Source organism: Schistocerca gregaria, chromosome 2, assembly GCF_023897955.1.
Source record: "Schistocerca gregaria isolate iqSchGreg1 chromosome 2, iqSchGreg1.2, whole genome shotgun sequence".
NCBI lineage: Eukaryota > Metazoa > Arthropoda > Insecta > Orthoptera > Acrididae > Schistocerca > Schistocerca gregaria.
The window spans coordinates 671,796,033-671,823,249 of record NC_064921.1 but is presented as its reverse complement, the minus strand read 5'-3'; the positions used below and the strand labels follow the sequence as shown (position 1 = coordinate 671,823,249).

The 27,217-nt window shown below is 39.7% G+C and overlaps 1 protein-coding gene across 8 annotated transcripts in view; it reads left to right on the top strand.

Moving 5' to 3' along the window:
• The window catches only part of LOC126334718 (transmembrane protein 94), a 461,078-nt gene that overhangs the window by 191,745 nt on the left and 242,116 nt on the right, over nt 1-27,217 (top strand). For all 8 annotated transcript variants that reach the window (XM_049997238.1, XM_049997237.1, XM_049997233.1 and 5 more), the window contains one exon: nt 25,626-25,843. In XM_049997238.1, coding sequence (XP_049853195.1) covers nt 25,626-25,843 — 218 coding nt within the window. The remainder of the gene's footprint in view (nt 1-25,625; nt 25,844-27,217) is intronic.

Here is a 27,217-nt window from a genome sequence, read left to right as displayed (position 1 = left end):
AACCTCACATTCCCTTCTACCCTGCGCTCAGAGAAGGACTGCTTCGCTGTGCCGGTACATGGCCAATTAAGGCTGATTAACAAAGCTTTTGCTAATTATGTTGTTACAACAAATGCATGTAGACTCCAACTACCACACTCCATCAACCTAGGTGCCAATACCACTCCATCCCATCAACTCCCTACTATGACCACAAATGTATGCTGACATAACAGTCGAGCAGCCTATCACAGCTTCTGCCATGACTTTGCACAGGAAACGTTCTGTCTAAGTCTGCCAACGGAACATGATAATTGGGATTGGGATGCTATATATGGTGTCATTCTGCTGGCTATCCCGTGAAGCTCGGAGACTGTTTCACGATGCGTCCCAAACAGTAGCACAACTGTGGCGCTGAGCTGGCATGTTTCTGCCCAAAACTTGTGGCTTTCACTAGCAAACCACCACCAACCACTGTAAAAATAGTGATTGTCTGTCACTCTGGCCCCTGAGACCCAGCATCCAAAGAGAAAGCCACCAGCCATGGGGCAGGCCTCTGTCCACAATCTGTATTCCCTCCCCCCTCTGTCTCCACACATCACCCCTCCTGCTATTGTGGGTGGCTGGCCTCAGAGCCCAAAAGTTCCCACTCATCTCCAGCATAAAATGAACAGCATTCTGATATGCATATGCCCTACTCTGAATCTTGTGTTTGCCAATTCACAGCACTCAATTACCTATTTTGCATCACATTGTAATATGGTTGTGAAATGACATTAATTCACATGTTTGAAAATTCAGATTTTAGAAATGCAAGATAGGCTGACTTGCTGGTAATAAGTGCAATAAGGTAATAAGTGCCTTTAATAAGCGTATGAAGAGACCAGAGATCCTGCCATCTTGCACAGTTTTAGTGGACTGCTAGAAAACACCAATGTTTATGATGCCTAAAGGGACCAAGTACTGAGTCCTCCATTGATAAGTTATCAACAATAAAGAGGAAAAGTATCAGGAGAATTGTATTCCAGAATGTATTTATCCTCATGTAGATAGTGGAAGATACGCATGAATAGATCTGGTTCGAAGAACCACTGTAGGATATCCCTTGAAGTTGACCAAAATGCTTGCTGTGATGCTCATCTACCTGAAACAGCAATGGTATGTCAGACAAAATAGCTAGTACAAGATTACCTTCTGGGAATACACGTTGCAGTGTGAAAAACAATTAATCAAATTGAATGGAGTCATTACAGTTATGACATAATGTCAGTCGACATAAATGGGCTTCCGAGGAATACAAAGATGATGGAATAACAGAGTGCAAAACATAATTAAGTGATTAGATCTGGAAAAACAGCTGCTTTCATGTTCGTGCCCAGTTCTCCAGTGTTACTAGGATATGTGGCGCTAGAAGCCAAGGGGTCCAAGTATAAAAAACATTATTTTGAGATAATTGAAATTAAAGTTCAAAAAAATTCCAGTAGGTCATGTTTGGAGTTAGGTAGTTTTGTTTACATTGCCAAGGATATAGTTCATCATAAAAGCATTTTAAAACATTATTTTAATTATATAGAAACATGTTTGTATATACTGAAAGTTCACCATGTTTTGCACACTGCACTTGGATCTCTTGTACACCAGCACTTGGACCCCTTGCCTTATGAATGTAGGACAATAATGAAACTATTTTGTAAGTAGAAGAGCAGTTATCTTTATTTTCAAGACCTAAAAATTGATATTACAAAAAAATAAAGCTCAATCAAAAAACATACACTCTAAAAGGTGCAACAAAATACAAATTTTCATTTTCATTCATCCTCATCAGTTCTTTATACATTGTCCAGAGCTTCATCTTCTTTATCTCTGTCGCTTAGTTCTGCCTCTTCATCATGCCAACTCGCTGCTTGGGCTTGAGGCCGTGTGGTTACATTTTTTAACTCCAAATAAAAGGGATGATGGATAGGTAGTACAAACTGGAGCAACTCAGTCAGGTCTTTTACTGTTTGTGGTTGTAGTTTAGGCTCTGTTGTTGTTGTTGTTGGTTGTAGAGTTGGGAGCTTTGCAGATAGTTTTGTTTCAGGCTAAGTTGACTGTATGGCTCTAGGTATCCTGCCAAATACTTGTAGTGCAGGATGCCTGGAGTACTACTCTTAAATTTAAGAATTTGAATTTTTCTAATGCCTTTTACTGGGGAAAACATTGTTCAGGGCATCAATATCAACAAAGTCTTCATCTCTCATTTTAGTTACAATAAACTTACAATTTGCTGACGCTACTAGGTTCACCCAGTTGTCCGGAACATACATGCCTCTGTTGCTTTTTTTTTTCTTTTTGATCTCTGTGTGTCCAAAGTCTCAGTCACATTCATTGTACGGGTGGTCAGGTACAAAGTAATGCTGAGTGACTGTCTCAATGCCTGTGTTTCTTACTACGTACAACCAAAATTTTGATGTCAAGAGGCTCTTGTTCTGGTGTCTACAATTGTTGGCAAATGCCTCAATGTGTTTGATGTAGCTAGGGAGGGTCTTAATGTATTTTAGAAGGCAGCTCATTATTTCCGACACCCCCTGTTCGCTTACCCCTCGTGCCACATGTACATGTTTCCGATATCGTCTTTGAGATTATGGACATTTAAGTTATATGTCCACAGTTGTCGCATATAATAGGGCGCATATAATAGGCTTTGGAGATTTAAACTGCAGGTATTGACATCGTTCTTTGAAGGTCAAAACAGATTGATGCTGTATCTTCTGCCTTGATTTTTATGCTTTTTTCTTTTAGTTCTTTTATAGCTTCCGTCTTTCTCAAGTGTAATTCTTTTTGTTTCATCGCCATCTTTTTTTCTTTTTCTGTGCCATGCAAAATTTCTATTTGGAACTTGTCACAAGTGACACAGCTATCTGTCTGAGACCTATGAAAACCCAAATTAAACTTTGTTCCGAAATTTTTCGACAGAAGTTTTCTTTTTCAGGCATGATTCCTCTTTCCTCACATAATTCTTTGTACAGCTTGTACATAATTGTTAGGTTCAAGTCTGGATTAAGGAACTTTTTGTTGACAGCTTTTGCTCTGCGGTAGTGACTTTAGTTAGGAAAGCTTCTAATGTGTACATCAGTAACTGCCACTCTTTCTGCTGAAATTAGTTTGCAGGTTCCATTTTACCTCTTTTGTGTCGCAGAGCCGCACCAGATGGGTTTTCTTTCTTTTTCAGAATATTATTTCTTACTCTTTTGTTTGATACATCATGGGATCTTAGAAAAAAAGCTCTGCAAATTCTGTAGCCTTAAAGGTTGTACGTAATTGACCTGTCTTTTCTTCTTACAGCTAATTTTTTTCGCCTTTTGATAGGATTCAATTCTACAGCAATGTGGATGTAGGCCATTTGCAGTTCCCAATCAGCTATGTTCTAATATGCCTCAAATATGACTTGCCTTTGCTCGTGTGGAATATTTTCATTACACTTAAAATGACAGCTGTGGTTGTACTCTCCTTAGATGCACGATATTTCAAGCCATGTTGCATTGGTGGTGGTATTGCATTGTCCGGTAAATCCACGATAATTCCCCCAGCCACTTCAGCTTCTAGTATTCCAGCTAAAAAGGAAGATAGAAGGATATAAAAGTGAGTTACGTTTAGAGTAAGAAGTCTGGGTTAAGTTAGGCAAGGAGTTACATTAGGTTAGAGTCGGGCTATGCATAAACCAAAGTATACTTGTAAAATAAAATACATATTCATTATGAATTTTTCAAATCAAAGGCCTATAAAACAAAATTAACCTCTAAATATCAGGGTACAACTTTCATCCCTTTCAGTTTTAGTTTCATTATCACTTCTGGGAACAAAATTGGGATCTGTATCACTATTATGCCCATCTCCAAATAAAGCAGCATCTAAGAATTTCTAACTGGATTAGCTGAAGAGTTTTTAAAAATATTTTTTAATCAGCAAATAAAAAAAGTATCCAGAAAGGTTATTAACCTGGCTCAGATGAACCTTCACATTGGTCACTCATATTGCAATGAACTTTTAACTTTTGATGTTTTAAACATTAACACATCTAAAAATAGAAGAAGACATTGGATGATGCCACCTTTCTATATCAAGACATAATGAAAACACTAAAATCAGTCAAATGGATTAGGAATGTGTGTTACATATAGAAATGATCACAACTGAATAAGATGACCAGCTGCTTAAATTCAAAAAGTTAGGGAAATTCTCAAAGCATAATTCTTTTAACTCAAGCAATGGCGTAGACTCTTGCTGTGACATTGTGAACATTTATGCAAAATAATTGCTAAGGAATGGTCTGAGGTAGCTGCAATGTGCATCAGAATCGCTGTGAAGTGGATTAACAGTGAAGTTGAGAAGACTGTTGCTTCTGTTATAGCATTTAAATATGGGATTGCTTTAAGGGAGGGATCCACATTTAAAAGTATGCATATACATGTCAAATTCTCTGTAGTTATTTAAGTATCTTCCGTATTGGCACACCACACTTGCATGTAATGAGCAGGCATCCTGTGGCATATGCAGTGAGGTCCCGTGGTCACTCCGCAAAATATTTCAGAAGGAAGGGAAGGCACAGGCAGTTATAATCAACAGCTGTGCACTTTATGTTCAGGCAAAACAATTGTACAAATTAATGCAGCCACCATTTATGACAGCCTTCATTCACTTTAATAGCTAAGAATCCAGTTTCCGAAGTTGATGCCTCTACAGAAATGCATGGCAGCAAGATGAGCACAAATACATGCTCCAGAAAGTGTAGCTCCAATTATGTTAACAATCCAATAAGTTTCATAGAGTACTGGGGCACAAAACAACCAGTCTTCTCCAGAAGTATCCTGAAGTACAAGAAATAACTTTCCAGAATGCCTGTCACTCCCAAAATCAGTGTTAAAAGAGAGGTGTCACACAAGTAAACAAAACTACAGAAGGGCAATTCAAAGTTCATCAGGCTATCCCACATTTGTGTTGACATGAGTCTGAAGAGGTCCCATCCATAGAGGTAATGAAATCTTATGGGGGAACCAATGATGCTCTCCTCAACATAACCTCTGTGGGGATAGGGCTGCAGATGCCATGGTGATTTTTACCTTTGATGAATACCATTCTCTCTTCTTTTTCTCAACTCCAACTTGCAAGCAGTTGCTGAAATAGTGCATGAGTCCTGTATTTGTAGGGTAACACTATGCTCCCTATACCTGCCCCCTAATGAAGATATAGTTCATGAGGTTCTCAGGTATTTTATTGCTGATCTGGATTTTCCATTATTCCTCTATGGGGACTTTGGAACATAATGTGCTATAGGGCTCGACCAGCACCAGTCTATTGAGTTTGAACTATTGAGAACCAGATGTATTAAGAATTTTTGTGTGTTCTGAACATTTGTCAGAGCACACACTTCAGCTCTGCTATGGTACCATTCTCTGCTATAAATTTCTCGATATGTTCACCTGTCCTCATAGACACTACTTAGTGGGAGGTGGTCAGTATTTTGCACTCCAGTGTCCACCTCTGTATCTGGAAATATCTTGACAGACCAAGCATTGCCCTGAAGTCAGGCATCAAAGTATATTCTATACAGTCAGCTGACAGTGTTTAAACATGGAGAAAGCTTCTAAGAACAGGTGGATCATTTTACAACTGTTTTATTCAACATAATGCTGATGTGTCCACCCTAAATCTTCAGCCTACATATGAAGACCACTTGTGCCCTGATGTAATGAAGAGTAACACTGCTGTAAATTTTGGCTGTGGTGAGGAGCACAGTTAAAGTTCAGTTGCTGGGGCCTCAGCGCACAGAGACAATGGCCGTGTGTGTGTTTTCTGTTGTGGAAGAAAGACTTTGTTCACATTGCACCTGTCTCTGACTCCTCTATATGATGAGTAGCAATCTAGTCTTTCCATGTTGTTTCTGCATGAAATACTTATGCAATAATGATCAGCCACTTCAAAATTTAACTCTGAACAACAATAAACATACAGTTTCACAGATAATTTAGGTGTTTCACATAGAAGAGGTATGTATCAGATACAGATAAGAAAGAAGAGAAAGAAAAAAAATTGTACTTATATTAAAGGGTTATCAGGATAAGTGGAACTATTCTACCTAACTATGTTTCAAGGCCCAGATTCTTTTTAGATTTGGTACGGTACAAGAGCAACTTCTCTCCTACGTATATTTAATTAGAGTATCTTTAATTAGAGTATCTTTAATTAAATTTATAATTGATATTTAAATGCACACAATAAGTACCAGGTGGCTATAGTGAAAACTTTACTATTTAACACATTATAACATGGAAACCAATAACTTGGTATCATTAATGTCAAGGACATGGGGAAGAGAAATAATGCAGAATCAATTCAATTGAAACACTTTTAATGTACTGCTACGGTACATCATACAATTACACACCAGTACCATTACTGCTACAAAATGGGCTAAATATGACATCCCTTAGTGTCCAGAAGAGTCTGAAGGTGCAGGATTGCATTGTGCACAGCAGAACGAAGCATGTCCGTAGTTATGCTGGCTGCCTCTCTGATATGTTGCACTTCATATCAGCACATGTGTGAATGTTCCCCTGGTAAATCCTGACCTTCAGGTAGCCTACATCCAGAAGTCACAGGGAGTGGGATCAGGTGATTGTGCTGTTCAAGAATTTGGAAATGATCAGCTGGTCATTTGATCATTTCCAAATATGTTTCGGAGAACGAGGTGAACTTCACTAGTGATGTGCAGTGGGGCCCCATCTTCCATGAAAACTGCTGAGTACAATGCGTCTCTCTCCTGTAGGATAGGTATGACGTGCTAGTGAAGCATTTCACCATAATACTGGCCAGTCACACTACATGTCTTTGGTCCTTGAGTGCCAACCTGTTCAGAAAAGAATGGGCCAATGATGAACATAGCAGTGAAGTCACACCATATGGTGACACGTTCACCATACAGAGGAGCTTCATTCACAGTGACTGGAGGTGAAGATCCCCACACTTGGCAGTTCTGTGTGTTCACCTCACCTGTCACAGAAAAATGAGCATTGTCTCTCCATAGGATGGTCCAGGACCAGCCCGCATCAACTTTGATCCTTGCGAGAAAGTGGAGAGCAAAGTCAACACATCGTTATGCGTTTTGCGGTGAAAGGTGCTGTACAATATGGATCTTGTACAGATACGATTTGAGAATGGTTCAAAGCACCTTCCATCCTTGGGACCGTGGGATGTTCAACTATCGTGACACAGCATGCACACTGCCTGATGATCGGGAATTTTGTGCAGCATTGTCTGCCATAGCAAATGTGATTTTATCAACCACCTATGGTGCAACTGGTCGTCGGCCTCTTCTCAGAGCAACACCCAGTTCTCCTGTTGATTTGAACTTCATCATGCTCCTTACAGTGGATGCAGATTGATTGATTTTAACATGAGAGCTAAAACAGCTTAGGTCTGACCCACCAATGCCCGCCCCGAAACTAGGTTTATTGTGCGGTATATCTAGTAAAGCCAACCAGTGCCCTTAAATAGTGCAAGGAGTCGCTATGCCAGTTTTTTGTTAGACACAATTTCTTCAGGTCTAGTTGTCTTGGAGATTCTGTATCTTTTACTCTCCAATGCCATGCATCCAAAGATTAGGTGTGATGCAGTTTCTTCACCCTCATCACAGATGCTACATTTAGGGTCCTCTTCTGTTATACCCATTATGTGTAGGTGTTTCTTGAAGTTCCCATGGCCGGTCATCAGTCCAGTCATGAGTTTGGTCTCTTTCCTGTTCAATCCCAGGATTACAGAGATTCTTTTAAAACATGACTTGGGCATTATTACCTTACCATGTGTTTGTTTATGGACCTTGGTCCAATATCCTATGTGCTGTTTCCTAAGCCAGTTCCATAGTTCTAATTTGATCCCAGCCTTGGTGATTGTCAAGACAGGTTCTGGTCCAATAAATAGAGTTGTTGCCCCCATCCTAGCCAATCTATCAACTTGTTCATTGCCATCGATCCGTGAGTGGCCAGGCACCACACTCGGTACACCCTATTGCTTCCCCCTAGCTCCACCAGAGCCCTGTGGCAATCTGCAACAATCTTAGATCTTGTTGCAGGAGCTGCCAATGATTTCAGGGCTGCCTGGCTGTCTGAATAGATGTAGATGCTACGGTCATTGTAGCACCTACTGATATTCTCCTCCACACATGTCCTGATTTGCAGTAATTTCGGCTTGGAATACAGAGGCCATTTTCCCTAGAGAGATGCTGCTCTCCAGTCTTGGCTGAACCCCATACAACACTTCCCCAATGCCTTGATCTGTTTTCCACCCATTGGTGAACCAAACGATGTCCCCCCGTACTGTGTTGAACTGTTTTCTCCCACTGCTCCCTACTTCCTATTATTATGTTGTAAGGCTTGTCAATGCAGTTGGGAGTTATTATATAGTCGGCAGGCATTTCCCCAGCCATACCTATATTTACCTCACTCACTATGTTAGTGTGTGATTCTGAATATCTGAATGAGACCTAGTTTTGGCCAGTTTTAAGTCTGTATATCCCAGCTGCTGCCTCCATCTTAACCCAAAAGTGAAGTGGAGGCATATCCAACATGGCTTCCATTCCAGCAGTTGGTGTGCTGCTAATTCCACCCGTTATGGCTAAGCAGGCCAATCTCTGCACTTTAGCAAGCTCTTTAGCAGCAATCCGCTGTTCTACCTTCTTCCACCACACTACGGCTCCATAGGAAATCCCAGGTCTAATGACCGTGGTGTATATCCAGTGCATACTCCTGGGGCTTAGGCCCCAGTTTTTGCCACAAGCCCTCCTAGTGCTCACTAAAGTACTTTTTGCCTTGGAGTAGATACTCTTAATATGAGGGGTCCAAGTTAGCTTCTCATCCAAGGTTACCCCTAGATATTCCACTGTCCCCTTCATAGGTAGAGTTTCATTGAAGAGCTTTAGATTCCAACTTGCATGCTGAATATGTCTCTTCGTAAATGGAACCACAACTGTCTTCTTAGAATTAACTCTCAGATCCTGTTTAATGTACCATTTTTGCACAATGTCCAACCCTCCTTGTGCCATATTCCTGACTGTGTCAGTGAATTTGCCAAGTATTACTATGACAAGTTCATCTGCGTATCCTTGGCAGAAGCATTGTCTGGAATTTAGTTCCTCAATGAGTTCATTCACCACTAGATTCCACAATACAGGAGGCAAAACTCCTCCTTGTGTGCAGCCTCTAGTGGTCTTAATTGCCATTTTTTTCATTCATCATGGTAGCCTCTACCTTCCTTCCACTAAGCATGGCTCTGGTCCACCTACATATAGTGGTCCCCAGGTCATGCACCTCTGCTGCCCTTACCATGGAATCGAAAGTCGTGCTATTAAAGGCCCCCTCGATATCCAGGAAAATGCAGAGGGCTATTTCTTGGAAGTGAAGTGCTTTTTCCACCTTCCCAACGAGTTGGTGGAGAGCTGTCTCACATGATTTACCTGGTTGGTATGCATGTTGGTTCAGGTGTAGAGGGACCCTACTTAGCCTCCTCTCTCCAACGTATACATTAACCAGTTTTTCCAATGTTTGGAGAATGAAGGAGGACAGATTGATTGGTCTCATATCCTTGGCCTTGGTATGATCAATTCTCCCTGGCTTTGGAATGAAAACAACCTTCACTGCCCTCCAAACATTAGGAATGATTCCTAGTGTTAAGCTAACCCTGAATAGCCTGCATAGGACTCTTATAAGCTTTCCTCCTGCCTGTTGCAGGAGAGCTGGGAAATTTCCATCTGGGCCAGGTGACTTGAATGGTTGGAATGTTCCCTCCGCCCACTGGATTTTGTTGAAGTTCACACACTCCTTGACCGATTCCCAGTCCTCTCTTCAAGTGCCTGAGAACCGTTGCCTCTCTGGGGTCATATATTGGTCTGTGTTATCCAGCAGAGCATATTGAGGAAAGTAAATTTTGAGGAGCAATTCCAGTGTCTCATGTGCTGTCTTTGTTTATTCCCCATCCTCTTTCCTCAACATACTTCCTGGATTAGTTGGTACTCTAGTGAGAATCTTGTGAAGTCTGGCTTGTGCAGCCGTGCCTTCCACTTCCTCACCGAGTGCCTTCCCAGATGCCTCCTTTGCTTGTCTTATTGCAAGATTGTAATTGACAAGGGCCTCACGATATTTAGCCCATTGTCCTTTACGTCTTGCAATATTAAACAGTCTCCGTACCTGTTTCCTTTGCATTTCCAATTAGTTGTTCCACCAAGGAACACTCATATTTGTGCTCTTCCTGGTGATTGCGCTGTTGTCCTGATATGAGGTCACTATGGCAGAGGTAACAGCCTCTGCTACTTCCTCAAATTCTACTGGCTTCCTTATCGTGGTTTTAATTTCCGATAAGCCTAAGTAAAGGTCCCTGCTATATGTCTCCCAGTCTGTTTTCCTGCGATTTCTATAAGTCATGGTCTATCTGATTCCCACTTCAACCTTGAATTTAATGTACATGTGGTTTGATGAGGATGGCTCCAACACCACATGCCACTGTTTAACGTAGCCACCCATCGTCATGAAACCAAATGTTATGTCGATTACTTCTTCCCTTTTGCTATTCCTGAATGTAGGTTCAGTGCTCCTATTCAGGACCTCTAAGTTGTTAGCTAAGAGGAATTCAAGAAGGTACTCACCTCTACTGTTGGTGTCCTTGCTGCCCCACACTAGGTTGTTGGCATTGGCATCGCACCCCACCAGCAGTTGGTCACATTGCTGATGGCAAGTCTCTACCAATCTCCTCACCTCCAAGGGAGGGGCGGAGAACTGTCTTCATAAGGAAGGTATGTTGAGGCCAACATAATTTCCCTCATGATACCTTCTTCACATTGTTGCATTTTGATGGTCACTAAGTCCCTAGAGAAGAAATCCAATGGCATGAAAGAAATGCCATTTCTAACATAAATTCATGTTCTGGAGTTTCTTAAATTCCTGGCATAGATCAGCTTACCTCCAGTGCTTCTGAGGCCCGATACACCCCCTTTGTATAAATAGGGTTCTTATATCAGGGTCACGTCCACTTCTTGTCTCCCCAGGCAGCAGCTCAGAGCAGCAGAGGCCCCTTTACTGTGCTGCAGGCTCTGTTTTACTGCCATCTTTGAGGTCTTTGAGAACCCTGGTGGTGACCTGCGAGAACCCTAAAAACAGTTTCAGGTCCTGTTGCGGCATCGCCTTCAGGGACTTCTCACCAACTTCCACTATCAGGGTTCGTCCTTCTGGAGCAACCTTCTGGTTAATCACTCTCCAGTCTTCTGTCAGGACTTTTGGGTTCTGGCCCTTATTTCCCCAAACAGATTCTTGGGAGAGACTTCCTTAAGGATCTTGGGTACCCATAGTGATATCTTTGCGGTCTTAAGAAGCTCCGCTGCCGTCTTGACCAGCAGCTTTGCGTCTTCCCACAGGGATATTATGGGCACCTTGTCCTTGAGCCATTCTACTATGTGCACCCCTTCACAGACAAAAATTAGTGCACCACGATCTAGATAGACCCTCCTGAAGTTGGGACCTGGGCCAGCGCCCCCCCCCCCCCCCCCAATCTATTCAAAGAGGGCCCTCTGTACTAGTTCCTTCTGCTGTGATGTGATGTCCACCAGTGGATAACCTTCCTGGATAACTGCCGTCCTAAAAACCGAGACTACAGTACTATAGGTCTGTTTCCCTATTTCTTGCCTTGGTTTTTTCTGGACTCGCTTATCCAGGGAGGAGGGAGTCCTTGATTCCTCCCTTATCCGTTTACTACCTGTTTTTGACGTTATTGGGGTCTGCGTGTCCCCTTCAATGAGAGACAGTTTTTCCTGGGTGTCTTGGGTTCTAGTCCCTTTACTTCCCTCCATTTGTGTTTAGGAAGCCATTCTTTTCCTTCCTCTTCCCTCTGTTCCCTGAGTAGCTACCTCCTTTGGGCCCCAGACAAGCCTTTGATCTTCATCTGGTCTAGCTTCTCGGTTACAGTTCCCACTTCTGGCTGAGGTCTAGACCCTGATTCAGTAGTGGAAATGCCTTCCATAGGTTCAGTCTCCGATGTTTGGGTATCTGAGGTCTCAATTTGCCCCTCAGTTTCTTTTTCTTTTTCCATGTTGGTCCTATGAGATTTGGGGATCTAGAAGGTCCACACTACGAATACCCCGCACAGTGTAAGGCTAATTACTCAGGGAGGTCACCCAGTATCCCTGAGGCTCCATTTACAACTCATCTCCCCATGTGCCATGCACCCCTCAGCACGGGTCGCATCATGCCTTGGATTGGGTCAGGGAATAGGATAGGACTAGGAGTGGATAGGGAAGATGGGACGTTAGTCTGATCCTTCGGCATAGTCCCCAGGTTCCTGCAAGCCCCTCCACCCGCATGGACAGTGCTTTGTCAAGGTGATGTCCCTCGGAGAGGGCGGGTGGAGAAAGCTGACCCTTCTGTAATCCTTTCAGCCAGTGATATTTTTGAAGTGCAGCTGCAGCATTACTGTTGTTTTGGTAACAGAGCTTCACCCATAAGGGCCTACTCCTTTTGTCCACGCTCGTGTTGACACATCAACTGTGATTGGTCAGGTATGTGAGATTATGAATCACGATGACTGATCACGGCACCTGGTGGCCATAGTTGGAACTGGATGGTGGCGCTGTGGCACATGGAAATTATGCACCCCATACTCTGGACATTAATGCTACCAAGTTTGGTACATGTACGGTAATTATTTTCAGTGTTAATAATGTGTTAAATAGGAAAAGTTTAATTACAACCACCTGGTATATAGCTGTGCTTACTGTTGAATCTAAGCAGAGGGAGTCTGTTGGCTTCTGAGTGGTTTTCTGGAGCATGTTTTCAAGATCGATTTACTAAATGAATTCACTGTATTTGATGTGGAATTACATGCCGATTTTAGGGCACTGTAACAAATGAGACATATTTGTGCCTAGAAATTCTTTATATTCTTGGGCTCTCTGAATGCACTTCAGTCTATACGACTCATGTACCCAGCTGAAAAATGTGCCCAGAACATCCATGGATACCATCTGTGCCTGCAAAGGTTGGGAAAGAGAGTGTCATTCTGCTCAATACTAAAGTGCATGAGAATTCAAAAAAATGAATTAGCAGATGTAGCAGCTAAGGGAGCTTGTTCTGAAGTTCCTGTGACCAATGCGTATTCCCCCCAACATATTCTTGCTGTTGAGGTGCAGATTCATGTGTCAGTGGGAATAAGAGTGGTTGGAAACAACTGTACCTAAGCTGTGGCGGTAAGATCAACAACTTGGACCTGACTTACCTTTTTCTAGCAACTAAGGGAAGGTAAAGTCCTCTCTCTCAACCACAGATAGAGCACAGCCCAGTAACACAAGGCTACCTACTTTAGTGGAAGACATGGCTATGTGTGGTGTTTGTTATGTACAGGTTTATTGCACTGAATTTTAAAAGAATGCATTTTATATTCAGACGAGAGGGTAGAGGCTAGTTGAGAAGCTGATATGTTTATTTTAACAGACAATGAGATGGATGTTTTATGACTTTTAAAATTTTGGCAGTTGTCAGTCTTACTTTCAAGATTATAAAAATATTATTTATAAGTTTTAATCAGGGTGACTGGATGACCCAGTTCTTTTTTTTTTCTCCTTTTTTGTCTTTTGGCAGTTGACCTTAAATAACAAAAAGTGTGAGGTCATCCACATGAGTGCTAAAAGGAACATGTTAATCTTCGATTACACAATAAATCAGTCTAATCTAAAAGCTGTAAATTCAACTAAATACCTATGAATCACAATTACGAACAATTTAAATTGGAAGGAACACATAGAAAATGTTGTGGGGAAGGCTTACCAAAGAGGGCGTTTCATTGGCAGGACACTTAGAAAATGTAACAGACCTACTAAGGAGACTGCCTACACTATGCTTGTCCATCCTTTTTTAGAATACTGTTGCACAGCGTGGGATCCTTACCAGATAGAACTGACTGAGTACATCGAAAAAGTTCAAAGAAAGTCAGCACATTTTGTATTATCGCGAAATATGGGAGAGAGTGTCACAGAAATGATACAGGATTTGGGATGGACATCATTAAAAGAAAGGCATTTTTTGTTGCGACAGAATCTTCTCACGAAATTCCAATCACCAACTTTCTCCTCCGAATGCGAAAATATTTTGTTGACACCAACTTACATAGGGAGGAACGATCACAAAGATAAAATATGGGAAATCAGAGCTCGTACGGAAAGATATAGGTGTTCATTCTTCTGTGTGCTATACGAAATTGGAATAATAAAGAATTGTGAAGGTGGCTCGATGAGCCCTCTGCCAGGCCCTTAAATGTGATTGCGGAGTATCCATGTAAATGTAGATGTGGATCTAATTTGATAAACCTGCCATATTCTCTGGGTTATTAGTTTAGCTGTTATTCTATAGCTCATTTATGCATTTTGACATGAAAATTGTTCACAGTTTTGTATTACCCATGTTTTGGTGTGACTAGAAAGATGAATGTGAAAATTGGAGAGAACGATTGCAATTTTAAGTGAGTTTGTATTTCGTGCATATTTGGTTTTACCATGTTTAACCAATTTTGTCTCACACTATTTTAGGAAAAGTGTTAATTATATTGTTTGAATGATATTTCTGCCATTTGACTGCACAATTTCTTTATTTTAGTTTACTATTGTGATTTTGGCCATAAGCTATCATCAAGAACAACAGTGTTGTGGATAATTAAACTTTGTTAAGTGAAGTCATCGCCGAGATCTATTGAACTGGGTGTCCCAGCATGTAGATAAATGAAATATATGGGAGACAGGTAGCAAACATGTGCATTTTCAACTTCTCGCGGCGTAATGAATAATCCATTAAATTTCGGGCATGCATCCGCACAAATAAAATTTCTTCTACTGATATTTCAGCCGCGTATCGTCCGGCCATCTTCAGAGCGAGTCACAAGACTGTCTTGTGACTCACTCTGAAGATGACCGGACGATACGTGGCCGAAATATCAGTAGAAGAACTTTTATTTGCGTGGCTGCATGACCAAAATTTAGTGGATTAGGTAGAAAACATGTTTTCCAGCTATAAAACAACTGAGCCAGTTCTATAGATCTTGTCATTGACTTCAGTTAACATAGTCGAATTATACCCAACATTGCTGTAAAGGATAATGGCTTAAGGCAGAAATCATGCTAATAATATAAAATGAAGAAGTTGTATTAACAAATGACAGAAATATCATTCAACATTGTTATGTGACTGTGGCGAAAAAATATGAAAATATTATTAATTACCCTGCTGTAAACTGCTCTAATTCCTCAAGTACACACACACTTAATATAGCTATCAGTGACATAATGTCCATGGTGAGGATTCCTGTACAGTGATAAATATGTGTTTATTGTTTTGCTATTTTGTGCCACATCTTTATTCAAACATTCACTGCCTGTTGTTAGCAGTTGACTGTTAAAAAAGTTAGAGAGGGGAAGGATAGTAACTATTTTAAGTTCTCTTCAGAGAGAACATTTTTTTGAGGATTTTAACCATTCTTAAAAGCTTTTTATTCTTTAGAATTATGAAAGAAACTCATTGAGGTTTGCAGGTTTCACTTCAGATTATAGACTAAAATGGTTGCTGCACCTCAGGAGTCTAAAAGCGAAAGGTCTAAAGTCACTGAACATTTTAAAGTGCTTTAGCCTTTGATTATGAGCTGCACATAGAGCCCATGTGTTTGAACTCTAAAAAGATTTTGAGCTATTCCATCTTGATTATTATTGCTCTGTTTATGGATCAACAAGAAGGTCATCAAGCAGACTACTTTTTTTCAAAATCAAATTTCTTATTTTTATTTTAAGTGATCATCTCAACTATGTTGCAGTATGTATGGATAAAAAAATCAAAATGAAAGTACACTTTATGAAGCAGACGTTTAGGTGATGGCGAGGGCACTAGAACAAATGAATTGTATTCAAACAACAAAATCTCTCATCTCCTCTGACTCCCTGAGTTCTCCTTGAAATCTTTTCAGTACATTTGCCCAGCATACAGCAAAATACAGACTTTCTCTCGCTTTTTGTCAAATACCAGGTTCAGTCTGTTTTTCAGAAAAGGCAAAAAAACTTGGGAACAAATATAATAGCGACCTCTCTTTCATCACTGTTATGTAAAAATACAGTCCAGTTTTTTTTCTAATGTAAATATATTCTCTTCATGTAAGAAAACATTGAAGCTAATTTACATGTGTGTATGCATTTCTAATGAATGTCTCTCCATCACACAAGAAAGCAGTTAAAAATAATTATTGTTAAAAAACAAAGAACAGGGCCTGTGAGGTGTCATTGACCTCATTCTCTGAAATGCCGTAGGCCCAGCAGCAGCCAGTTTAATATATGCAGCAGATGAAACTCAGTTGGCCTCAACACTCACTTGTCTCACATGAAATAAAGAAATAAAATCAAGACAAAATCCTTGCGACAGGAAAGATAAAAGTATTAAATAACAGTAAATTAAAACACAGTGTCGGTCAACTTTAGCATATACGTACAAGGTGTGATCAAAAAGTAACTGGAATTTTTTTTTCTTAAAGAGTCTTTATTTGTTCATCATCGTCACCTTTGTCCCCTTCAAAGTAATCCTCCTCAGATACAATACACTTGTGCCAGCACGTTTACCAATTTTGAAAGTACTTCTGGAACTCAATTGTTATTATGGTGTTCATCTCCTTCAGCGATTCTATTTTGTCTCATCAATGGCGGGAAAGTGAGGCCCTTTCATGCTTGTCTTCAGCCTGGGGAATAGTAAGAAGTTACATTTGGCCATATGGCCATATCCGGCAAATAGAGTGGCTGAGGCAATATAATGGTTTTATCTTTTGCTAGGAAACATGAACATGGATTGAGGTATGAGTTGGAGCATTGTCACGATACAATTTCCACAAGTGTTTTTGCCACAGTTCTGGTCATTTTCTTTGGATCACTTCACATAAATGGCACCTAATTTCCAGGTAGAATTCTGTATTGACCATATGACAATAAAGCAGGAACTCATGATTTACTGTCCCATTGTAATTGAAGGAGACTGTGAGAAACACCTCCACATGTAATCGAACTACTTCTTCTTCTTCTTCTTCTTCTTCTTCTTCTTCTTCCTTTTTTTCCCCCTTAGGCAGTTTCCATTGGGAGGAGTGGGCTTTGATTTCAACACCATACCCATACACCCAGGTTTTGTTACCTGTTATAATCTACTTTAGAAGTTCTGGGTCATTGTCGACTTCATTCAGGAATTCCTGAGCAGTGGCTAAGCTAAGTCATTTATTGTTGAAATTCAACAATTTTTGAACAAACTTTGCTGCTATATTCTTCATGCCCAAAACATCCTTAAAAATTGCTTGGCATGAGCCAAAGGATATGCAACCTCTCTGCTCTCTGATGGTGATTCACTGATTTTCCAGGACCATCTGCTCTACTGCTTCCACGTTATCACCATTAATTGATGTGCTAGGGCACTTGGGGCAGTCATCTTGATTTTCTTCTTGACCCTCTTTCTTTCTTTCTTTCTTTCTTTCTCTAAAGTAAAAAGTTGCCAAGCACTTAAAAACCTGTATAACCTTTTCAACTGTCAACAATAAACTAAATATTCAAAAGTTCTAAAATGCAAACATACATCAGGAACATGTGTATCAACAAGTTAAAAAAAAGGAAGATTGAAAATTGGATGCATAAAGCCTGGGAAATTAAAAAATTTCCTTTGCTTTTTGATCACACCTTGTATTACAAAGCATAGCTAAATGAGACATTACCTGTGATTGTACTTGGGGTAGGAGTATGGGTGCTAGTGTCAATACTGTTGTGACACTGCATAGGACTCCCTTCTTTTCCCTCAGAGGCAGGGGAACTAGGTATTGTTCTGTTCAGTTTGTGAACAGGGGTAGTGGAAGTACTTGTGATGTTTCCTCCAGATAGCCCATGAAGACATTGACATAGGAGGGTGCTGTACTGGTGTCCATAACTGTGCTATGTATTTGTTTGCATATCTTCCATTGAAGTAGTTGTGGGTAATACATAGTTGGTCAGATGTATAAGGATTGTGGTGGTTTTGGAGTCAGCAAGTCATTGAGTCAATGCCACAGCTATGTGAGATGTTGGTATAAAGTGTGATTGTGTCAACAGTGCAAAGCAAGATGATGAAGGTATGGGGATGATGAAGATGCAGTGAAATCAGCATATATGTTCTTGATACAGGAACGTAACTAGGGGGCAATTCCATGGCGATGCTGGTCAACTAGTGCTGATTATATTCATGAGAGCACAGTAACTTGTTGCAATGGGGCATCTAGGGTGCTTTAGGTTTATAGATTTTAGGATGGATGTGGAATACGATTGTGAGCAAATAATTGGGGTGAGGAGGGAGATAGATTTGTGGGAGATACTTTGGAGCAGGCCTAGGAATTTGAGTAGAGATAGAGGCTGTGCTGGACTTCTGGGATAGTTATGAAGGTGCTGTTTGTGATCCGGTGGACCATGCTATGAATTTGCTTATATGTCTACCCCTCAAAGGAGAAGAAGTTGAGGTTTAGGATCTAGTTGGTCAGGCATATAATATGTGAGCTAGATTTTATGTTGGCATTATAGTCAGCTGGGACAAATGTACATGTTATTATGTAATTAGGCCTAAATAAGGACATTGAAATTTTAGCTTCATTTTTGGTCTCATTTATATTTCTGTTCACCACTCATTAGCTCAGCTATCCAGTGAGGTGTTATCTTTTTCTCCTTCCAGTACAGTTTTATATTCAGTCGTTATTTATTTTTGAAGTGTTACTAAGATAATATTTTAAAACCTTTTGGGAAACAAAACAACTTTCACACCTTGGTGGATGACCATGCCTGCAAAATTCTTCATTTTTTGCAAAAGAAAGTGTGCCAGTGTTGTTTCTTGAAACCAGTGCTATTGTTATGGACAGATTAATTGTTAACAATAAATCCGATGTAAACAGAAAATATGTGTGAAAATTGTGCAGTTGATGTCATAAATGTATGTGTAAACAAATGCAATATTTTTACTTTTTCATGTTTGTTATAATTGTAGCTTTTCAAGAGACTTTTGAGCATATATAGAGGCATTTGTTGCATGTTTACATAAAAGTAATAGAAAGAGTGCTGCATCAAAGACCATGAAAGTTCTTCGCCACAGTGTGTGTGGGTAAAATTAAACAGAAAAAAGGACAGTAGATGGATAACACTTGGGATTAAAATATATTTCTTTAAGAAGAGAATGTTCTGTCTTTTTCAGATAAAAGACTACAATCAAAAATTAAAGCATACCTCTATTAATGTACGTTCTTATAGTTATTAAAAGAGGAAAGACATGTATAGAAAATATAAAACTCCAAAAATAAAACAGTAATGAACTGGAATATTAGTAAAAAGTAATTACAAAACCAATGTGAGGGGAAGGAAAACTGAGTTTTCAGCCGACAGCTGTTACAGAAATAGTAGCACAGTAAAATTATTGGGCACCAAATTTAATAATTATGTCATAACATTACAGTGGTAGCAAACACTGTACCTCTTAATAAACGATCTTAAATATACTGTAGCAGATATCATATACAACAACAACAGACATTAGTTAGTTAGTTAGTTAATTAGTTAGTGTGTGTGTGTGTGTGTGTGTGTGTGTGTGAGAGAGAGAGAGAGAGAGAGAGAGAGAGAGAGAGAGCAGTTGCTGTTTAAATCAGTTGATGACTAAGGCATGCTACATAGCTAATTTAGTTACCCAGTATTAACACACATCTGTGAACATAAAGGTAAATAAAGAATATCTAACTGCTGACACTTTTCAGTCTTCCTTTGTTTTTTTCAATTGAGCAATGGCATGCAGTAGAGTAGCTCACCCATAGTCCTATGCAGAACCTGCAATGGCCTCTTTCCCTTAATTGTGTGAGTAAAAAAAATCCACTTGGAAAATTAGAATGTGGCATTATAGCCCTCCCCTTCCCCTCCCCCTTGCATTGATGCTTCACAGCAGAAAACATATGGTCACATATGCAAACAGCAAAACTGAAGAAAAGTTAACTCAGAATGGGAGCACATAAAATAATTGTATAAATGACCTTTCTAGGAATGGAAAGAATTACCCAAACTCTGTAATCCTTCATGATGATACAAGCATACTAATCAAGTACCCAAATGCGACCATAGCAGACACAACATGGATGACAGGTGAATTAGTTAAAAACAAACAGTGTTCTGACTCATTCCAACCAATAGTTGTATCATGTGGCACCAAAAAAAATTTTGACCTACTGTTATTAGGGATTAATGATAGTAATAATAAAAGTGTGAATTGATAAAGCTGCTGTGAATGAGAGAAACTGATACTTTTTCAGGTTTGAACTGCTATATATAAATTTTGGACTGAGATACTTTTTTAAGCTGTGGAAGATTTTTGGCACCTTTTGTAAGTTTTAGAGTGCTGTTTGTATTCTGGTGCTGAGGTGTTAAAGAAGCATTTAGCAGACTTAAATCAGGAAATTTGGAGCTGAACTCTTCTTCTTCTTCTTCATCATCATCTTTTTTTTTTTTCACGTTGTTGATTATAATCACTGTGCTGATTCTGATTTTGCAATCATAAATGTTGTAGGATATCTGGATTTAAAGTTACAGCTGAAAGTCATACGATATTAAAAGTCTGTACATGGGTTACTATGTAGCTTCATCAACAAGCCTTGTTTGATATACGATTGTGTGTGTGTGTGTGTGTGTGTGTGTGTGTGTGTGTGTGTGTGTGAATGTATGTATATTATCAAGGTTACCCTGCTTTATGCGTCTGTGGAAAGACAAATTTGCAGTAGTAAAACCAAACAGGAAGACTTGGACAAATTCTAACTAGTCCACGACAGGTTCTAACTTGTCTGCAAACTACAGCATGCAGGCAGATTTCAACATGTTTCATAAAATTAGTTTATGTGCAATTTCTCCTGTTTGTCCATCAGCCTGATTTGGAGGTGTCTGGAGAATGTGTTCATGCTAGTGTGGTTCTGTGTTTTATTATTCAGGTGTCGCAGTAATGTGCTTTTAAGTGATTTTGTATAAGATGATTTGGTAATGTGGTATATGGTGATTCAGTAAACAATAGATAAATTTATACAACATCATGGCAGCACAAGAACATCACCAGTGAGCTATGTATAACTTACAAAAATTATGTCGGATGTGAATCAAACAATATCCTGGACTCCTCATCTCAGTTGCACTGTCTGTTACTCCGGCCTGACCGAGTGATTAAAAAATAAGAGAAATCAAATGCCTTTTGCTGTTACCATGATTTGGCGGGAGCAGAAAGATCATCGCTTGGATTGCTATTTCTGCTTGACTAATATATCCAGGTACAGCAAGAACAAGAATTCAGAAATTGTGTATCTGGATTGGCAGTCTGTTCTAAAGTCTGTGGCCCATGGTACACATTGCCCAGTACCAATTCCTCCTTCATTCAATGCAATGAATAGTGAAGAAAGTAATACTGAAGGTAATGACACTGATGCTGTAGCTATGGAATACATGAATCATCTTGACAATGACATTAAAAAGTCGTGTTTCATCAGCCAGGCCGAACTGGATGATCTGTTTCATGATTTGTCCCTGTTAAAATAAAAGTCTGAACTGTTGGACTCCAGACTGAAGGAGTGGAACTTCGTGAGAGAGGTGCTACAGTTATGGATTTTCAAGACTGCCACATGAAATTCGCAGCATACTATGTTGCTGAACGTGGTGTTTGCTTCTGTCATGATGTGACAGCACTCATAAAGGAACTAGATAGCAAATATGTAGCAAAAGAGTGGAGACTTTTTCATTGACCCTAGCTCAAGCAGTTTAAGAGCTGCATTACTACACAATGAGAACCAGAAACCATCAATTGCTATTGTTTGTGCCATGGAAATGAAGGAAACCTACAAAACAATGAACAGTATTTATTTATTTACACGTCAATTTCCATAGGACCAAATTGAGGAGCAAATCTCCAAGGTCATGGAACATGTCAGACAATGAAATTACAATATAAAAGTAATAACAGATAATAATAAATGTTTATGAACCCAAAATAAGTCAGTTCATAAGTTTAACTAAACACAATCAACAATAGAACAAAAATCAGCGTAATTTTTTAAGGAACTCCTCGACAGAATAGAACGAGTGACCCATGAGGAAACTCTTCAGTTTCAATTTGAAAGCACGTGATTACTGCTAAGATTTTTGAATTCGAGTGGTAGCTTATTGAAAATGAATGCAGCAGTATACTGCACACCTTTATGCACAAGAGTTAAGGAAGTCCGATCCAAATGCAGGTTTGATTTCTGCCGAGTATTAACTGAGTGAAAGCTGCTTATTCTTCTTTGGAATAAGCTTATATTGTTAACAAGAAATGACAGTAAGGAATATATATATTGAGGGGCCAATGTCAAAATATCCAGACTCGCGTACAGGGGTCGACAAGAGGTTCATGAACTAACACCGGTTATTGCCTGAACCACCTGTTTCTGATCCAAAAATATCCATTTAGAATGGGAAGAGTTACCCCAAAATATAGCACTACACAACATAAGTGAATGAAAATAAGCAGACTAATTTTATTGTCGAATGATCACTCCCTTCAGATACCATTCGAATAGTAAAAATGACAGCATTAAGTCTTTGAACAAATGCCGTGATACGTATATAGACTCAAATCGAATACTATTTTTTACATACATAGCCACTCTCCACCCCACAATGAACTCCTTGAAAAACCTCCAGCTAATCTGTATCCTGGTAAAGGAAGCCTTGAATTGTCAAATTATTTAAGTGGTGCTCTGTTATACCAATAATTTCAGAGTCAACATCTATAAGCAGTTCACTAACATTATTTTTAATACCTCTTATATTTTGATGAAATATGCTAATTCCTTCTCTACTAGGAATCATTACATCCTCTGATGATGAGCCCTTAATTAAAAGGACTTCCTTTGAGCAGGTATACCTATCAGGTGACTTCAATCTAAAAAGGTGCAGCTCTAACACGAACTACTACAGGAATTTTTCCATGAGTGATCCCAACATAACCACCACTACCACTACCATTACCACTACCACTACCCACTACACTGTCACCTATAAGCTTTGTCAGCCTCCCCTTCCCATACCTATTGAGGTGCAGGCCATGCCTAGTGAAACCTGATCTACTGATAGACCCAACTGGCACCACCGAGATGTGACCCATGCCCTCTGCCATCAGCGCCCTCCCCAGCCCCATGTTAACACACCTAACGGCTACATTAAGATGAGGCTGATCATGACGCTAAAACGGTTGCATGAAATCCACATTGGTGCCACCAGTTTGAGTAGCATCTTTACCAGGTCACCACCTACATCATATTCCCTGTCCCTGTCAAGACTGTTCCCTGCTTCACCCACTATCACTACCTGATACTCCTACATGAAATTCCTACAAAATTCCCCTGTGCTGTCAGTCACTTGAGCCAACCCTGCACTAGGTTTCACAATGCTGGTGACCTGGTACTCACTCCCCAAGACTTACTGCAACTGCTGACCCACACCTCTACCATGTGAACTACCTAGCAGCAGAATCTTTTTCTTTCTGGTAGGCTTTGCAACTGACCTAGGCCTACTAACTGCAGAGGACTGGTGCATGTTACCTACATCTACAGCTTGATGCTGATTAAGTACTCTGAGCATAATTGGAATATTTGTGGCAATCTGAGGGTTGTAGCCCTTCTGTTAGGAATGCAGGCTGGGTGTACAAAGCACATGTGCTTTCTTTGCCTGTGGAATAGTCATGATGACAGGAATCACTACACAGTGAAAAACTGGCCTCCCAGAAATTTAACTGTAGTCGGACAGTACAACGTAATAAGATTTTCTACCTCCACTCCACATCAAACTTGGTCTTATGAAACAGTTAGTTGCAGCAGTGGGTAAAACAAATCAAGCTTTTCAGTACCTAAAAGGCGAGTTCGGAAAGATGAAAACTGACGCAAAATTGAAAGCAGGAGTTTTTGTTGGACCAGAAATACTAAAGTTGATTCAGATCCAAAATTCAGATTGGTGCTCACAGAACGAGAACTAGCAGCTTGGGATGCATTTGTGCTTGTCATGCACAGCCTTCTTGAGAACCACAGAGCAGGTAGCTATGCGGTAATTGTCGACAAGTTGCTAAGTGCCTTCCAGCATCTCGGTTGCCGAATGTCACTAAGGATGCATTTCCTGCATTTGCATCTCATCTTCTTTGCATCAGCTATGGGAGCCGTGAATGATAATAATGGTGAAAGGTTCTACCAGGAGTTGTCCACCATGGAAGCAAGATACCAATCTTCAATCTGAACGTGATGGGGGATTACCGTTGATTTTTGCAGAGAGCAACAGGTGTTCACAGGTGGAAATCAAGAAGCTCTAAACACTTTTAACCCTTTAACTGCTCTGGATGTTTTAACACGCGCACCTTTGTACCTGTCCCTGTGTGCTCTGAACGTGTTTATGCGCGCCACCAGTCTGTCACCAGGTAGAAGGACTGGTGGCGTGCTAAACATGTGTCTACGTGTAGACACATTCAGAGTACCAGGTAGAAGGACTGGTGGCGCGCTAAACATGTTCAGAGCACACAGGGACAGGTACAAAGGCGCGTGCGTTAACACATTCAGAGCAGTTAAAGGGTTAAACCAAGCCATTGTCAGCCTTAGTGTATCTAAGGGTCCTTGACTCATTTCCGAGGTAAAGAAACATTATAATTCACTTCTTAATTATAATATTTAGTGTTTTCATCCCAAAGTATGCACATTAATTTCTGTAAAATTTCTCACATTTGCAATTCAGTGTTGTTAATATCATTATCCTTAATAACCTTTACATGTACATAACTCTTTTTTCCTGACATACTAGAGCAAATCCAACTGCCGTTCTGTATTCAGTGCTTACGAATTACTACAAGAACTGTATTTTCAACCCAGTAGCAGGGAAAGAAATTTATGTTGTTGTGTAGTGTTACATAAATTCTCTCATTACAACATATATACAGCTGTTATTCTTTATAATTGTCAATGATGTAGTAATGGAGATAAACAGCAGCCACTTACTATAACTGAAGAAGTGACAGCCTTTTACTTTTCATTCTTGTTAATTTTGTTATCTTAATTTCATACTGTGTAAGCATAATTAGTATGTAGAGTATACAGTTTGAAACCTATTGAAACTCTCAGAAAACAAACACATTCAAGAAGTCATTTTTCTTCACATGTACATGCCATAATTATTTTCCCCCCTCGTTCATGACTGTTGTTAAAGACTTATTCTCTACCTAATTTTCACTTATTTTATAAAATCATTTTTAGGCCCAAATGCATGGCATGATAACTAAAAGGATCGAAATTTTGTGATAATAATAAAAATTGAACAATTAAGAACTTCAAAATAAAACAGACATTGTAATCAGCTTTATTTGTGGATTTGATAGATATTGACATTCTTTCTGCTGTACTCCAGCAAACTCTTGTATTGACTCCATTGACTCCTCTGAACACTGCTGTTTATGACCCCACATGCCAACATATAGAATAAAGGTATTTTAATTCTTCAGAATATATCATATCATATTCTTTTCATTTAGGAAGAAAATCCAAGACTTCTACCAGCGCACAAGTCTGACTGCTTACTGCACAGCTTTTGCATATCGTCCTTTGACCCGATCTGTGAATAGCAAGCTTTCAAATGTTTATCTGGAACTGCCAGCTGACAGTAAGCACCTGTATGCGCCACATCGAAGCCCTACACCACTTGCATGGGATCCTCGTTGCAGAGGCATTCTTAGTCGTTTCCATTCTACAGGTACTGTATTAGAATGTGACAAGGACTTGGTTAAGTTTTTTGTTTGTATATTAATAACAAATAGTAAATAACTGTCACTTTATCTTTTACACAGAAATTTGTCTTCATTTAAAATAAATATTTTATGTTATGAACTGATAACTAGAAATTAATACAGTATTTATTTATCTTGCATCTTACCAATTATCATCTGAGCAAAAAAGAGTGTCACATAATAACAAGTTTTAACAGATTTATTCACTCAGCACGTTTAAATAGACCTCCTCTTGAAGAAGTGCTTAGGGAGTGACTTGATATGTACTTTAATAGAGAAACATACTGGTTAAAAACTGATTTGATCAGTTGCTATATTTTGTTTGTACTTACAGGCGCCAGAATCATGCTTCAATTTTTCATAGAAAAGTTGGCATGTTATTTATTTTTCCCCAATACAGGAATTTAGAATCCATTGCATTATACCTGGAGTAAGCTTTTTAGTTTGTCAGGAATTGCAACGTCAAACTATTGCCTTTTTTTTCTTCTTCTTCTTCTTCTTTCTTTAACATCTGATTTTTGTCCCACATCAGCACAGGTCGGCATGGTTATTTACAGATTTGGCATAGTTAGTTAAAGGGGTGGTCATTTGCCCTTCCTTTCACAGTACTGTTGCCCCGTGAGACAGAATATGTGTACGCATCAGTCTGCTTGTTGTATGATTCATGTGAAAGTGACTGAAAGTTGTCTAATTTCTATTAACAAATCGTTAACTGAGGTGGGAGTAGGGTACCAGTCCACTATTCACTTTGTGGGAAACCACTTACAAACCACATCCATGCTGACCAGCACACTGGCGCTTATCATTAATCCACCAGGCCAGTTCAATCTTGGACCTGTGCACTTCCATGGCCCAACAGTGGTTCTTCAATGTGCACAGCCATCTGGGCAGATCATTGTAAAGGCACTGTCTTACAATGTAGTAATTGAGTAACTAAGCTCATTTATTGGTATTTCCTCCATTTCTGCATTTTTTGTTTGGTAAAAGAAATAGATATTATCATGTTAGACAAATTGAAACTGCAACTCTACACTGTTGTGCAAATGTCTTGACAGTAATACAATATTAGTCTCTATTAGCACCGTGACTTAGTGACTGTCTCTCAGTCAGTCGCTGATAGAATCAATTATAACAAAAGACAACAAAAGTTGAGGAAGTGTTTGTTTGCCACTTCTTCATTGCCCAGCTTGCCCTGTCTTGCGTGCCTGAGTTCGTTGCTCGGTATATCTGCTACCACCACAGGGCTTCACTTCTCAGTTGTGGCTGAAGTACTGGTTCTTCGGGTTTTGATATCAATCTTTTGAACTGAACATCACATTAAACTAATGTGCTGTTACAAG